Source organism: Macrobrachium nipponense, chromosome 11 (assembly GCF_015104395.2).
Source record: "Macrobrachium nipponense isolate FS-2020 chromosome 11, ASM1510439v2, whole genome shotgun sequence".
In the NCBI taxonomy this organism is placed as follows: domain Eukaryota; kingdom Metazoa; phylum Arthropoda; class Malacostraca; order Decapoda; family Palaemonidae; genus Macrobrachium; species Macrobrachium nipponense.
Window position 1 is genome coordinate 31,569,366 of NC_061087.1, and position 17,348 is coordinate 31,586,713.

General features: G+C 47.1%; 1 protein-coding gene across 1 annotated transcript in view; it reads left to right on the forward strand.

Moving 5' to 3' along the window:
• LOC135208442 (zinc finger protein 607-like) overlaps nucleotides 1-17,348 on the forward strand; it is a 143,860-nt gene that overhangs the window by 36,236 nt on the left and 90,276 nt on the right. Inside the window, exon 2 of the mRNA XM_064240632.1 lies at nucleotides 8,380-8,526. Within this exon, the coding sequence (XP_064096702.1) occupies nucleotides 8,380-8,526 (147 nt within the window). The remainder of the gene's footprint in view (nucleotides 1-8,379; nucleotides 8,527-17,348) is intronic.

Here is a 17,348-nt window from a genome sequence, read left to right on the forward strand (position 1 = left end):
ACACCGGTACTTCCTCGCCTGGTGTCAGTGGTTCTGCCACTGCATCATGGGGGGGGTCCCGTCGCGGCCTCTCGTTCGCCGGGGAGGTACCGAGTGTACGGTCGCCTACCAGCGACCGTGCAGCCAGGAACCAGACCTCTGAGTCCGCTCAGCGTCAGGTTCACGGCACGGGGCGGAAGACTGGTGACAGCCGCTCACGCGACCTCTCACCAGACCAGCTCTCGCTCTCGCGGCGACCAGCTGGCTACCCAACGGGGACGTGACGGTCCACGACCGCCACGGGCTGAGGCTGGGAAGAGGGTCCTCCCGTTCGCCGGTGCCAGCCACGGCTGGAACAGCGACGTGACGTGCCGTGAGGACAAGCACCGGTCTCACTGTGACAGTGAGCCTGCAGGTTGCCTGACCGTCGCTCTCACAGAGAGCGATCGGGTACGGCAACCAGCACCAGCTCTTCTGACACTCGAGAACGGGGCCGCTGTGCTCAGGTCCAGCCGTTACTCCACAGCGAGACGGTTCGACCAGGGCCTGCAGCTCGATCGCCACGGCGGGTTGACGATCGCCTGCAGCCCTCCAAGCCTGCTGGTTCTGCCAGCGAGCGAGGAGGGAGTGTCAGGTCAGTCTGCCACCTCCCCTCCCGTACCTTCAACCTCCTCGGGTGTTACACCGGGAGGAGCGAGGTATTGAGGAAGTGATCGTGAGGGCGTGCGCCCCTCATGATCCCACCACGACGCCCTACGTGCCAGGCACGGTTCTTGGACCGGCCAGGACGTATGCGCAAGTGGATGGACAAGACCGAGAGGCTGTCGCTGTTCCCCCTTCTTAGGAGGAAGGTTCTCGGAATATGCTCTTGTTCGAAGGGCTTAACGGTCCCACTCTGCAAGATGCTGTGACTTCGAGATCCAGAGGAACTTTGCCGAGGTTATGGCGCTGATTCTGTCAGCACAACGACCTCGGGGAAGGATCGCCGCTCCCACCAGCAGAAGCCACGTCTCGGCTCGAGTCGTTTTGGGGCCCGAGAGGGAACCCAAATCGACGGTGGTTCTGCCGCGATCGGAGCGGTTTTGCCGACTGTGTTGAACCAGGTAGTCTCTCCGTCTCCCGGACAAGAAGGCTCTCTCAGTCTGGCCGGTCGAACAAGCTACTTCACTCCTCTACTGCGACAGAGGCGTTTTCTACGTGTCTTCGGACACCGTATTTGAATACCCCTTCGGTCCTCCTGAGGTTTCGACCTCGACGAGGACTGGAATGAGTCGGAGGACGGTATCGGCTCTCCCCTGTCAGGTGTCGATCAGCCCCCACCCAGACGACGTTCACAGTGGCGGCAGACCTTACCTACAGTATGAGTTCGTAACCCTCCTCGAGGAAAACGTTTTCTTTTCCCCTGACGATACGTTTTCCCAGGCCTCTGAGAGGCCATCGCCGTAAGGCGATGGCTGCTCCTTTTCTTCTCCAACTGCTAGTTCCACTGGGAAGGCGAGCCAGTATCCAATTCTTCCCCCATTCCCCTCTCTCCTTACGGCTACGAGGGAAAGGGGAGGGATCCTACAGAGATTTCTCTGTAAGATCCCACAGTATGGGGCTGCGCTACCGGGGGGGACCTTCGGGTCCTACCTGACGTAAGCCCCGGTCGTTGAGAGGAGGGATCCTGCCCCTTTCTCGATTTCTACGGGGAATCGGGAGGATCACCAGCCGATATCGTTTGACGAATTCGGTGGGGGGTTTCGCAGAGTACTTAGAATTCTACGGAATTTTCTAGCGCACTCAGAGTGTTCGAGTTTTTTACGATCTCCAAACACTTAGGCGAGATCACGGTCCAAAGTGAGCGAGAATCCCGATAATTGTTACACGATAATCGGGAACCTCGCTTATGCTCGAATTCCTGTAATTTCTAGCATTTGGAAGAAGACTGCTGCTGAAAGAAAGAGTATCTCACAGTAGGCGATTAACCTGGAATAGAGAAGAACGGACGGGAACTTCCAGTTTGGCTTGAACTATCGTCTTCGGTATTCTGTTCACCATTGAAGCTTTCCTTGGGAAAGACTTCTCGTTCACTCTATTGACTAGAGAACGAAGGCGGTCGATCTCCAATCCTTATTCTCATTCCTTGAGAGGAAAGAATTTAGGATGGAGGTCGTGGTACAGAACCTACAAATATACTACGTATATTACCCTCGCGACATGATTCTTTTAACAGTTGAATTGTCCGGGGGGTAGGCGCATACCGTAGTTAACTCTACGGTTTGTGACCGAGACGAATTGTATCTTAATTGACCTGCAATTCGGGGTTGCCTGCAACCTCCCAGCAGTTATCAGTTTCGATTTTAGATACTTGTATTGTCATGACAACACCAAATCAGCTTTTGTATTTACCGAAATCCGTTTCGGTTAAATATAATTGCTCGAGCGTATTCTTTATGCTCGATGGTTCTAGCCGAACGCATTCCTTCGTGGAATAAAATGGATTGCCTGGCTAACTCAGGATGACGAGTCACCGAGAGCTACTGCGTATTGAAACTGCCTGATAGCGGCTCAGTATCAGCTAGGTCTCGGAGATGCACGGTCGGTTACGTCTCTCTCTCCCCTGGTTTGATTGACTACCGAACCGTATCTCTGCCCAACAATCATGGACTTAGGTCTCTGATTAACGGGGATTCTCGCAATAAGAAGGACCATATACTGCTGTGACGCTCGATTTCATCGGCCTTCGACATTGCGAGAATTTTCAACAGAGATATCTCTTGGACTCTTTCATCTTTCTGTTTACCGCACGGTAACAGAAGTCTGTACTAGTCACCCGCTGCATCGCACCGCGATAATGCGAATGATTTTTGCAGACATCTGAGTTTGTCTTCAAAATATCTCGTATTCGTAGGTGTGCAATTATTCATTGCTCGCCCCGAATTAGCAGATATGTCAGAAGACATCGCCTACTCTCCGACCTGACAGCTCTACTTCCAAATGTTCAGCCCCATGAGAAGCAGTTCTTCAGGCAGTATTTCCCTGTCTTTCATTACTGAAAGCGCTCCGCTTTTATTGCAACTACGATCCTCACCGGACAGCAATGAATAGCGGTTAGCGTTTCTCAGTCTTTGTAGCACAGGTTCAGAATCTTTGAGAATCCTTCTCTCGGTTCAGCTGTGAAGACGTAGGTTGCATTTTCTGTACACCTTCGTCTTCAACGACACTAGTGTTGTTTCTCCTTAGCCGAGAATTAACTATACTATGAGATATCTTGCCATCAGGGACCTCGGTCTCTAGAAGGCAATTGACTTTCGCCTGTTGGGCACATGCCTTAAGAGAGTCATCACCTTGCCTTCTGGCATCGGTGACGAACAAATTATTTGTTTAGTCTCTTGGCATAACCCTTTTAAGGCGAAGGTCACGTGACTTGCTCGGGTGCTTGGACAACTTGCCTCCTACCGAACGCAGTCAGTCGGCAGCTGTCAGAGCGCCCAAGTCTGTTACGAACTTCGCTGTGGACTTAGTTCGGTTGTTCCATAACAGTCTTTTCTCGTCCTAACGGCTTGTCACAGTACCCATACCATCGCACCCACCATTGAGTGTCGGTGTCCTATCCACTACCGAGAAGAACAACTTCGCTGCAGACGGATAGACCAGTATGGGTACAGGACATCACCGAAGTCGAGAAGAGGGATAGGTCATACGACCATTCCCTTCTTTTCCTCTGAGGTAATTGCATGACTTTTCCTGCGAAGTCAAGCATCCAGGGGATGGGGATTCGTGACGCTCGATTTCGTACCAAATTCGTAGCGAAGACTCTGAACCCTTCGGTTACCTGGACGATCGGTTAGAGTCCTTCACAATCCCCTCCCTAATGGACTTCACCGCATTCGATGCGAAGGAGATGCTGCTTTGTCCTGTGAAAGCGCGACCGCGCTTTCTGAAGAAACTCGACATCCCAGGCTGAGTGTTGAAGACTCTTCGTCAGCACCAAGATGACCTAGAAGTACACTCCCTCGAGTTACAACAAGAACTTCTCCGTGGCGCAGGGGTACTGAAGGCAGGGGTCTGGTACAACCAAAGAACCACTGACACCTCCTTCCTACCTTTTTGGATATTGCCCACAGGTCCTTGGATCGTTTTCCTTGGGACCCGTGGTGGCTGCTCAACACGTTGTGTAGCTAACCCAGACCCTAGCAGGCTGAACAGCATCGAGTCCTGGTGTGACTGTAAGAATAGATAAGTGAATGAGAGAGTGACTCTGGCTTCTCTTCCTATCTTTTTCTCCCCCTCTACCTGTGGGTAGAGGGATACGGTCATCACCTTGCTGGATAAGGACGAGATGCCGGTGAGCTACTCGACAGAGCCCCATCCTATCCCTTTCACTAGGGATGGGAGCGAATATCCACCACTTCCTTCCTCCATACAAGGGGGGGGAAGTGGATGCCAACAAGAGACAAACCATAACTTTATGTTGCCTCTTGCAAATAGGAACTTGTTCTTGTTTGCTGGTACGAAGAGATACGCCTTGCCTCTCTCTTAGTACTTGGTCCAGAGGCTTGACCATTGATCCTGCGGTGGGCACACCCCGATCAATCGGACAGAGGCTTGGATTCCCTCCCTCGCTCTTACGACCAGGGAGGCATTCAAGGTTGGGCGAACACCAGTCTGTTCACAAAAGACTCAGATTCCTCCCACCAAGAAGAGTCTTTCCTATTGTAAAAGGACGAAGGTTTGTAGCCGTGTCGGAACAAATGACAATTGTCCAAAATTGCATTTTTCCTAACTATACAAACCTGAGGTCCTTTTACACAATAGTCCCACCTCATGCCACCCCTCACTCTGCAGTTTTTGCTTGGGCCAAAAGCAAAGTGATTTGTTTACCTCCCAGTCGCGCTCATGGAACGCGCCTGTCGGACAAGCAGTTAACTACCGAACCCCTTGTTCGAAAGCTTACGACCTATCCAGCTGCCGCTAGTACCTTCCTATTGTAAAAGGACCTCAGGTTTGTATAGTTAGGAAAAATGCAATTTTGGACAAATTGTCATTTTTGGTGAAGCCAATGTCACAAAAAAGTGTTTTCCAAGAAAGGGGCTTGAAAGAAACCTCTCTTGGGTTCGAAAGGTCTAAGGACAGCGTCAAGGTACCATAAGAGCAGCTTTAGCAGAACTTTAGGGATTCCAGGTGAAATGAGCAAATTGCTTTGCTTAAGTCAATTTCTTTTGAAATACTCAATCCAGAATGAATTAATACATAAGCCAGCTTGGATTTATAGCCTTGATGGAGGAAACAGACAAATCTTTTGCATCTCTCAAGAAGCGCAGCTACTATATTATATTGTTAATGTTGATTCAGAGACAGGAAATGCACCATGATCTATAAAGCTCCCACTGTATTGAACAAGAAACTACAGTAGTGGACTTTCCCTTTGCTGTTAGGAAAGAGTCCCTAAATGACTTAGAAAAGTCTCTATAGCTGTGGAGTTTGTCGACAGTTTCCATGCAGTTAAACAAAGCTTTTTGATATATTTGTGAAACTTCCCTTTTCCCCACCTGATGAAGGAGATTTGTCCATGGAAGTAATTGTCTGGGAACTTCTCCTAACATATCCACAAGGACTGGGGACCAGTGCCTCCTTGGCCACCGAGGTGTGATTAGAATCATGGTGGTGTTCCTGGTAGCCCTCAACTCTTGAGTGCCCCCTTTAACAGGAAAAACATATGGAAGGCATGCATGAATAGGTTTTTCCAGTATTGAACTCTAACACCTACTGCCCAGGCTTGAGTGTCTGGAACTGGGGAGACACAAATTGAGACAATGATTCAGCTTCATTGCGAAGAGATCAATGAGGGGTTAGCCGAACACTCCAAATCGCCTCGTAAACTACAGGGTTTAAGGTCAATCATGGGAGAGTACCTGGGTGACTTATTATGTCCGCCAAAACATTCAGTCAGCCAGTCACAAACTGGGCCATGTGGACATTATTCCTCTCCACTGTCCAGAGGCTAAATCCTTGGTGATGGCTACCAAGGTTTCCAATTTCGTGCCCCCATGACTTCTTGGATAAGCCAGACGAGTTACGTCTGAGAGGACAGAGATTCAGGTCTTTTAAGTCCTGGATAGCCAGTAACTCCTTGGAGTTAATGTGGAGACATCAGTTCTTGGCTCCATGACTTCAACTCATGGTCTGGCTGAATCTCTCTCTGTGCCAATGCCTTTCAAGTGCAATTGAAGAGGTATCCTCCAAAGTTGAGCACCCAAAACTAAAATTTCTCCAGAGAAGAAATGTAGCCTAAGAGATACAACCAGCATTAATGGGCATGCTCCCTGAGGAGGAGAATTCTCTCGAGATTAATAACAGATTGTCCACTCAACCTTGTGAAGGAAAAACCTTGAAAATAACCAAATCAGTCACCACATCCTGGTAGTTACCTCTCTGGTCACCACATCCTGGAACAAACTTTCCTGTTTATGTTCCAGGGATGACTTTGCAACATTTTATTGGTTAGCCTAGGGCTCTTGCCAAGCCCAGTAGAAGCTCTCTTGTCCTTCCTGGACTTTGCAAAGATAATACAGTCTTCCAGGTGCAGAAGCATCTTTACTTCTAAAAAGTGAAGCATTGCAAAGGGAATAGCACCCTAGCAAAAATTTGGGGTGTGGAACTTGACCTAAAATAAAGAGCTTTACATCAATGTCTTTCCCTAAAGACAAAGTGCAGGAACTACCTTGAAAGTTGGTGAATGGGGACAAAAAAGTATGCATCTTTTATGTCCATCTTAAACATCCATGCACCTTTCTCCATGGCAGCTGAAGACTGGAGGCTGTCAGCCTCCATGAAAAAATGGGAACAGTTGGATACAGAGGTTTATACCATCTCTGCAGTTATAGATATGGATAGCTAGTTGTTGATTGTCTTCCCAAAGGGATGAACTGAAATCAGTGATTGTCTGCTAAGGAGGGAGACTGAAGGAACCAGCAGAAAGCATAGCTGCTTTCTTGTGTGAACTGTGAGGTTGCTAGTGACATGTGATAGTTCACCTATCACATCAAGAAATGCCTTGTCTAGGGGAGCAAAAACCCTTAGGGCTTATCAAAGGGGACCTGGCCCAAGGAGGAAGAAGTCCACCAAACTCCTTCAAGCACTATTCAACAGAGTTCAGTGCTATTCACTAAAGGACATAGCTTCAATGGCATTAGCCAACCTCTTGTACATATTCTTGGCCTCTTGAATCGAGAGATTCCATGTAACAGATGGAATTGTACCTCTCTTGGCTGGAAAAACAGACAAAAACTGCTGAATCAGGAGAAAAGGGGGAAAAATCCCCCATTCTATACACCATAGTCTTCCTAGCTGGCAGCAAGGTAGACAAGACAGATGACTTAAGAGGCGATTCTGACGCCTCGTGTGGACTTGCTGATGCATGTGCAGACTCCCTGATGCCTGTGTGGACTTGCTGATGCCTCATGAGAACTTGATAAGCCTTTTGCAGCCTCAAAGACATCTCATTTGTATTAGACTTTGTATGTGGAACTGTATGTGGACCTGATGCCTCCATGGCCCTGATTGCCTAGCAGAAACCAACAGAACCGGGGTGAATGTGAATATCTGGCACACAGCCTATGCTTGAAATGTAGGCCACAAAAGCCCAGGCATGGACATAACAGTGGTCTTGTCAAAGACAAAACTTGGGCCATCAGTGATGGAAGGGGAAAGCTGGCGCGAACGTACACTGCCTGATTGCTTATCTACAGACTTTTGGATCCTAGCGATGGTTGCAGGCGCAACGGCGGCATTCACTACAGATCGTGATCAGTTACCCACTAAATAGTAGGTGACCCTCTGCTATACCACCACGCCACTAGTATCTTCCTGCAATGACTCTTTTATCTGGTAAGGAAACAACAAACATTGTATAAATGTTGGCATATATTCTAGTCTCAAATTCATTACCATTCCTAATGTTTTGGGGAAGATATGTCCATGCATCCCATCTCTTGTCAATGTGGGAATCATCAATATAATTATGGGGTAAGTTATATAAAAATGACATTCGTATAATAAAATGTTTTATATATACTTACCCAATATCTACATGATTGGAGCCTGCCCTCCTCCCCTCACGTGGACACAAGGGCATAAACAAATTGAGCTCTTTGCCTAGTTGTTCCTGTCTCTCTCTTGAAAGTGGGCAGTTTTAGTCACCTACCCCCCAAAAATAGCACGACCTGCGAATTTGAAATTTTTAGCTGCCGAGTTAGTGAAACTAGGCAATTTAATTAGGGTAAATATATATAAAAACTTATTTTATTATGAAAATGTCAATTTTGTTTTTGACAAGTTCCCTGAATAAGCTGTTTGTGCACAAAATATGTGTAGAAAACATAGGTAGTATTGAGTGATGTAACAAAACTTCTTTTCTTATATTTCAGTGAAACAGTACCCTTGTAAATTCTGTGGCCTCAACTTGAGTACAAAGGAAAGTAGTAAACGGCACATACTCTCAAAACATGTAAAAGAACGACGTCATTTGTGCAATGTTTGTGGCAAGACTTTTGTATTCAAGTTGTAAGTATGTAGTATTATCGTTTGTAGAAAAAGTATCTTTTGATTAATGATGAGTTTTGTTGATTCTCCTTATACTCTAAATTTCCATCTGGTCTAAATAAATTTCCATCTGGTTTAAATTCTCATCCTGACATATCTTGTCCTTCCTACTTCCTTACTTGAATCAATTAAAGCATATATGTGTTATACAGAAACAGAATAGCTAAATGAGAAATTAGGAAATGTAAAAAATTTTAATATGTCAAACCATCCATAACAGGAACAAAATCTTATAGTAACCACTAAAACATACAAGTCAATGGCAGGCAGTGCTTGCCTACCTGGACTTTGGACTGGGTTGCAGTTTAAAAAAAAGTTAAACTGTACAGAATCCTAACTTCTACCTACAATGCATGTAGTGTACAAGTTGTTTTACTGAAATTATAGTAGGTTCAAATTTATATTTCTGGGACTCAGCTCGTGTCGCTTGCGCGAAATATCCTTTAATCTATTATTTCTAGGGTAAATGTACTAACACATACCAGAGAATAAATAAAATAAAGAAAAAGGTCAGTATGACTGACTCCGCTCACCCTCTAGAGGGTGTCGGTATGAACACTAGGCGAGTGAGACCACTACCACGAGCCAAATGCCAATAGAAAATCTACCCCACTACACCAAAAATCCAAGAGGGAGCCGTCCCACAGAGGGAGCAGCTCGTACTACTACTACACCATCCCATGCTTGCGACTGCTGCGCCTCTAGTGGCCATCCTTTAAAAGTTAGCGCCAGGAGCCACACAGTGCTAATTTTCTCTCTGTGTTTTTTGTGCCCTTTCGGATTTTTACTATAATGGAGCGTGCAGCTATCGCAGCAGCTAAGTTAAGTACTCAGTATTTACGGTTAGCGAGTTTTTTCCGTCCCACCCCGAGACGGTATTTGCCGTTTTTTAGGTATAGATACGTTCTCGGGGGCTGGAAGCATGGCAGCATGGTCCTGCCGATGTTGGGTTCGTTCTTGGTCTCCCATACCTAGAACACCCATTATTATTTTACGCTCTATTTTGATTATCCGCGTTATTACGTCTACTCAAGTTGTTATACATGTATGTATTTCACCTTATGTAGGCTTTTTCTATCCAGACCCTAGTTCAGGTTCTTTGTATCGGCCCCACCCCTGACTAGCTTTGAGTGGTAGACTTGCCTTCGGGCTAGTCGCACCACTCCTGGATTTTTTCTCCTGCTATTTTACCTTCTTTCTTTCATTTCTTTTTTTTTATTATATATTATATTTTATGTTTTGTTGTTGTTAGGTTAGTTGGCGTCTGGCTTAGCCTAGGTCCTGGCTCGTAGAGCCTAGTCTACCGTTGATCAGTTCGGTATCGCTTCCTCATAGCTTCTCTCTGATCAGTTGGTTTTCGCCCTATGGGCCTATATGCTACCGCTTTTCAGTTCTAGTTGCTTCCCCGATAGCTTCTCTCTGATCAGTTGGTTGGCCTAGGCTGGTTACCGTATCTTAGTTTACCGCCTCGTGGTCACTACGTGATCACGAGTCAGCCAGGCGCCTGCCAGTCCCCCTTCCCCCACCCCCTCTCCCGCTCTCCCATAGAGTCGGGGCTGGGCGGGGGTGGGTCGGTCTGTCCTTGCTCGCCCAGCATGCCCGAGCCTGCCTCCCCCTTCCCCTCCACCGGAGGGGCCTGGGAGTCCGACAGTCCCTGACTGGTTCCGACCTCTCCGCTTCTCGGCTCGGCCGGGTGGTACGTTGTGGGGGGCTCTGGCCTTCCCCCCCCTCCGTTACTTCCTTGTCGCTCCGGGTTAGCGCGAGTCTGTATGTCATCTCGCCCTTCCCTCCTTACTAGAGCTCCTCCCTATCGGAGTCCTGGTATCCAGCGGAAGGGTATAGTCCACCATAGTTTGGACCGGAGCATACAATAGGTCTTTACTAACCGGTTACCGTATTGCTGAGTTACTACACTCCGCTTCACTGGACCTAGTCGGTTACTTGCATGTAGGTTTAAGTTATCTTAAGTTTATCTTAAGTTTCTTAAACCATCCCCACCCCTCCCTTAGTATTTAACCGGATCTCTCCGGGATTATAGCCTATTCAGGCAATGCAGGGAGGGGTTATGCCCAAATTTTTTCCGAGCTCCGCCACGTAACGGAGTTCTTTTGTCCTTAGTCTGTAAGTGTTACCCCTTAAGATACTCATGTGTCTTCCCACTTACAGGCCACCAACTGTGAGCATCCGGGATGTTCCGCTACACTTCAGGACCCCTCCCCCGTGGACACGAAAGTTTGCCGGTCCCATGCTCCATGCGCGACTCCGCACGGGGACATCCAGGTCTGGTACCATGAGACGTGTACCATATGTTTACGATCTGGTGAGCAGCTTTTGGAAGGCGTAAGTATTCCATCTCCGCATGCCGCTCCGCTTCTTTTACTTCTTAAGTTTTCATCATTACTTTAACTTAAGGCATCTAGTTTAAGTTATATCCTAAGTTTTAGTTTAAGTGGTTCTTAAATCTAAAATATATCCTCTCTTACAGGCTCCGGCAGTAAGAGATACGGCATTGGCTACCCTGCGGGCCTGGGTCGGAGGTTTTGGCAAGAACGCCGCCAAGGGTCAGCCCTACATACTGGAGAAGCGTTTAGCTTTGTTAATCTTTCCCCGGAGGCAAGGCGACTGGATACGTCGACCGGTAGAGGCGGACCCCTCTATTGCCTTATCCAAAACAACAGCTGGCGGCCTCCTTGACTGAACAAGACCAGGATATCTCCACGGATGTCGCAACCCTGGATATAAATGTTGAACCTATGGTAGTATAGACGACCTGTTTGGTCGGGAGGTAAGTAATTGCAGGTACCCAAGGGTCCCCCTTGGGAGTGACTGTTTCTTCTACCCCTGCAACTTCACCATCCTTCCCAGGCTTTACCGGTGATGAGTTATATACTCCTCCAGAGGCTTCGGTTAGGCCTAAGATCAAGTCTAAGCATATGACCTTGACTAAGACGTCATCGTCCTCGAAGAAGACGTCCTCGTCTCTTCTTCGCGTAAGTCTCCGGCTCGTAATCCCGGCCCAGACAGGTCTAAAGGGTCTAGCTCCGGCTCAAAGTCCTCAAAGAGTAAGCCTAAGGAGAAATCCCGTACCCCGGCAGTATCACCAGTTCCACTACCATTTGGTGCCTATTCAGAGTCTCCCCTCCACCTCCGCAGCAGCTCCGGCTCTGGACACCAATGCTGGCCTGTTGCAACAGGGTGGGCGACTTTGGTAGGCTCCCTTAAGACGAGTATGGAACATATGATATCTCGCCTGTCGGATAGGATAACTTCTCAGGATACTATTATAGCCGGTCTAAGAGAAGCCCCCCTTGCCTCTCCCTCAACCTCTAACACTAGTGGATCTCAGCTTCCCCCGTATGACTCGCTGCCCGCTTTCTCCATGAACAATCCTTGGAGAGTAGCGTCATATGCTCCCTTCCAAGATGGGTCTCATCTCCATACCGGAGTTTGGAACTCGAAGAATAGAGGACTTCGAGTTCTACCCGGAAGGCCTACAGCCTCCCTTCATAGGCTACGCTAGGCTCACGCCTTCGGCTATGGTTAGAGATGACAGGGTACCAAAGGAGACAGTCCTCTATTCTCGGGACCAGGCCCAACGAGAATGGCTTAGATGTCTAGACGACATGGACTGTTCGAATACCAAGATCCAACCATTCAAAAGTCCCTTTACCATTTTCACGATGGACGAAGGTACCCCGCTCCCTTTCCTTACCAAGATAGCGAGGTCGACCATCTCAGCAGCTCAGAAAGGGGAACCCATGCCTCAGCTGAAAGAAGCAGACCCCACTTCTCCGTTGCTCCCGTCAATTGGAGAATTATGGAGGACTTGCCTAGCACTTTCACAGCTGGCAAACTCAAACCTGACTGTGCTATGGAGCAGTTTGGTGAAAAGCTGCCCAGGCTCCCGGATAGTCTTATTCAAGCGGAGTTTGACTCGAAAACACGACTAGCCAGGTCAATCAACCTGATGGCTATGTCTGAGGTAGCAACATGGCTTATGGTTTCAGAACCAATTTTTAAGCTTATGACCAAAGCCCTGACTCAAACGGTGCAGTCAGACATGTTCGAGTTTGCCACTGCTAGAACAAATTGCAGGAAGCATGTATTGCTTGAGGCAACCATTCGGCATGAACCGAATAGGTTACTTTCTTCTAAAAATCTGGGGCGCAGATCTCTTCCCAGAGGCTATGGTAAAGGAAGTACAAGCAGAGGCTACGAGGTTGAAACCAAAGCCTTAAGGACCGTTGGGGTCTTACGCTAGGAGAAGGCAAGACTTGACACCAAAAGGTAAGGGACAAAGGAAGCCTAGACGTTTCCAACCTTACCAAAAGAAGCAGCCCGCGCTTCCCTCAACAAGTTCCTACAGTGCCGTTAGTGCAGACAGCTCAGCCCTCCACGTCTAAAGGCCAATCACAGCCATATTTATGTGATATCCCCTCAGCCTCAACCCTCCACCTCATACGCCATCTCTCCAGCTTTCAATCCAGCCTTCGAGAGTCAAGCTTCTCAGAAGTATGACCGCTCGAACAAGGGAGGCAGAGGTAAGCGGTACCTTTCGTGGGAGAGGATCGGGAGGCACCCCTTCAATAGGGGAAAGCACTTCAGAGGAGGTCGAGGGGGTTACCAGAACCAATGAGGAACTTCAGGTAGGAGGGAGGCTGTTTCACTTTCGCCACCGGTGGAACTTCAGCCAGTGGGCTCAGAGCATAGTGTCAAAAGGGCTGGGTTGGAGCTGTTGACGAACCCACCTCCAGCCAGACCTTTCCGTCAACTTCCTTCCAAGGAATTGACAGAGTACGCAGAGGACCTCCTTCAGAAAGGAGCTATAGTCAAAGTCAAGAGATTAAAATTTCAAGGTCGCTTGTTCAACGTCCCAAAGAAAGGCTCAAACAAAAGAAGGGTAATCTTAGACTTGTCCCGCTTAAACTTAGCCATCCGCTGCGACAAGTTCAAGATGCTCACGATCTCACAGGTGCGGACCTTACTTCCCCGTGGGGCCGTCACCACCTCTATCGATCTTACAGACGCCTACTATCATATCCCTATTGCAAGACACTTCCGTCCGTATCTGGGATTCAAGATAGGAGACCAGACGTTCTCCTTCAAGGTAGTCCCGTTCGGGCTCAACGTGGCACCCAGGGTGTTCACGAAGCTAGCGGAAGTAGTAGTGCAACAGCTCAGAGCTCAAGGGATTATGGTAGTAGCGTATCTCGACGATTGGTTGATCTGGGCCCCATCAGTCGAGAATGCAACAAGGCCACACTGAAAGTGATCCAATTCCTAGAATATCTAGGATTCAAGATAACAGATCCAAGTCCAGACTCACCCCAGAGTCAAACTTTCAGTGGCTAGGCATTCAATGGAATCTATCCTCACACACTCTGTCGATTCCATCCACCAAAAGGAAAGAAATAGCGAAGTCAGTCAAGCAATTTCTAAGTCACAAACTAGCATCGAGGAGAGCTCAGGAAAGAATCCTCGGCTCTCTCCAGTTTGCTTCAGTAACAAACATCTTAATGAAAGCCAAACTGAAAGATCTAACCAGGATCTGGCGCTCTCGAGCAAATGTCAGGTCCAGGGACAAGCTATCCTCAGTACCTCTGATTCTAAAGAACCGGCTTCGGCCGTGGGCAAAAGTCAAGAATCTGTCAGTGTCAGTCCCTCTTCAGTTCCCTCCACCAGGGATTTACCATCCACACAGACGCGTCCTTAAGCGGCTGGGGAGGGTACTCCCAGGTCAAAAAGGTGCAAGGAATTTGGTCACCCCAGTTCCGTCAGTTCCATATAAACGTACTGGAGCAATGGCAGTCTTCTTGACTCTGAAAAGATTACGCCCACCAAGGTACTCCCAACATAAAGCTAGTCTTGGACAGCGCAGTGGTAGTACATTGCATAAACAGAGGAGGCTCCAAGTCACGTCATCTAAATCACGTCATGATAGCCATCTTCTCCCTGGCAGACAAATTCAGTTGGCATCTTTCCTCCACCCACATAGCTGGAGTAAGAAACGTCATAGCAGACGCCCTATCCCGATCAGTACCCCTAGAGTCGGAATGGTCTCTAGACGAGAGTTCGTTCCAATGGATCCTTCAAAGAGTCAGGGCTACAGGTGGATCTCTTCGCATCACAAGCGAACCACAAACTACCGTGTTATGTAGCCCCCAACCTGGACCCTCTGGCTTAGCCACGGACGCTCTCTGGACTGGAACAACTGGGAGAAGATTTACGTCTTCCCTCCAGTGAATCTCCTTATGAAGGTCTTAGACAAACTCAGGACATTCAGGGGTCAAGTGGCTCTAGTAGCCCCAGACTGGCCGAAGAGCAATTGGTACCCCCTGATCCTGGAACTGGGTCTTCGTCCCCTTCGGATCCCCAGTCCCAAGCTCTCCCAGTCAGTCACACGAAGACTGTGTTCGCTTCCTCAGGGATTCTCAAAACCCTAACTTTAAAATTATGGATTTCATGAAGTTTGCGGCAAAAAGAGATGCGAATATTGACCCCTCAGAATATTCTTTTCCTGGTAATCCGATAAAAGGGATTCAACTTTGAGGCAGTATGATGCTGCCGTCAAAAAGTTAGCAATCTTCCTGAGAGAGTCAGATATCAGAATCATGACAGTTAATTCTGCTATATCCTTTTCAGATCTTTATTTGAAAAGGGGTTTAGCAGCTAGCACGATTACGACAAACAAGTCGAGCATTGAAAAAGATATTTCAATTTGGATTTAACATAGACTTGACAGATACCTATTTCTCGTCTATTCCTAAAGCATGTGCTAGACTTAGGCCCTCTGTCAGGCCTACGTCAGTTTCATGGTTCTTAAACGATGTTCTAAAACTGGCTTCCGAAACCGATAATGACACATGCTCGTTTATGATGCTCCTAAGCAAAAACTCTGTTTTTATAAGGCCTAGCTTCAGGAGCAAGAATTTCAGAAACTGTCGGCTTTATCCAGAGATCCGGATCATATTCAATTCCTTCCCACGGGGAAGTGCTACTTTCTCCGGAACGTAGCTTTTTTAGCAAAGAATGAAGATCCTTTGATGAGGTGGGAACCTTGGAAGGTACTACCCCTTCCACAAGATGTTTTCCTTTGTCCGGTTTCAACCTTACGAGCCTTTCTATACCAGGACCTCCTCTTCCTCATCGGGGTCCCCTCTTTAGGAGGGAAAAAGGTGGTACTTTATCCACTAAAGGCATCAGGCAACAAATCCTGTACTTTATCAAACAAGCCAATCCTGACTCCTTTCCAAAAGCACATGATGTCAGGGCAGTAGCCACCTCAATTTAATTACTTCCAACATATGAATTTTGCTGATTTAAAGAAGTATACCGGATGGAAATCGCCGACAGTGTTCAAACGTCACTACCTTAAGTCCTTGGAAGCTCTGAAATTCCCAGCAGTAGCAGCGGGTAACATAGTTTCCCCTGACTCTAGCTAGATTATAGTAGAAGATTCAGTCCTCCTTTCTACCTGCCTCACCCAACAGTTCGTCTATTCCTGCCTTGTTCATTAACATTTACCTTGTGTCTTAGCTGCTTTATGATTGTATAGTGCCCTTTTGTCTGGTTAGGGACACTCACATACTGATTACCATACTGATCTCATAGATGTTATCCCCTTATTTTTATGCTAGGGGATGCATCATAATGCAATGGTTACGGGTTTTGTATATTAAGTCATATACATTCCTAAAATATTTTATTTTATCATTGATCAAATATTTATGTAAATTTATACTAATTGCTATTTCTATTTTTGATACATGTTGTTACACAGATTTATTGTTATAGGTAATCATTGTACCTATTTGTATATATGTAAATTACCTTATATTATTAACATAATTATATTTAAGGGTAATTTAAGCATAATTCTGATTTTGTTTTAACTGTGTACTTGTATCTTTTTAGCAATTATATTCATTCTTTTATTTTGTATCTTTTATTTGAGACCTATTTTTTGTTTTATTATATTTTATTTACTTTGTTTACAATCTTGTGCTGTTTTCTCTGGTACGATTTCGCGCAAGCGACACGAGCTGAGCCCAGAAAAAGGATTTTGACGTAAGGAAAAATCTATTTCTGCGGGCGATTGGCTCGTGTCGCCAGCGAAATACCCCCCCTACCCATCCCTTCGCTCAAGATTGTCTGCTAACTTCAGGATGGCCACTAGAGGCGGCAGCAGTCGCAAGCATGGGATGGTGTAGTAGTAGTACGAGCTGCTCCCTCTGTGGGACGGCTCCCCTCTTGGAGGGTTTTGTAGTGGGAGATTTCTATTGGCATTTGGCTCGTGGTAGTGGTCTCACTCGCCTAGTGTTCATACCGACACCCTCCTAGAGGGTGAGCGAGTCAGTCATACTGACCACCTTTTTCTTTATTTTATTTATTCTCTGGTATGTGTTAGTACATTTACCCTAGAAATAATAGATTAAAGGATATTTTCGCTGGCGACACGAGCCAATCGCCCAGAAATAGATTTTTCCTTACGTCAAAATCCTTTTTCTGGGCTCAGCTCGTGTCGGCCTATGAAAGTATCCTAATATCATCTTTCTAGGTAAAAAATTAGCCTAAAATTACCAGAGAAAAACAAAATTAAGAAAATGTCAGTAAAACTGACTCGCTCACTCTTAAAAAGAAGTGTCGGTATGATAAAGGGCGAGTGTGGAACACTACCACGAGCCAAACACCAATTAGAACTTCCTGTCAGAATCCCCCCAAGAGAGAGCTGATACCAACGGGCGATGCAGCCTCTACTACTACTACTAGAGGACGCCACGGAC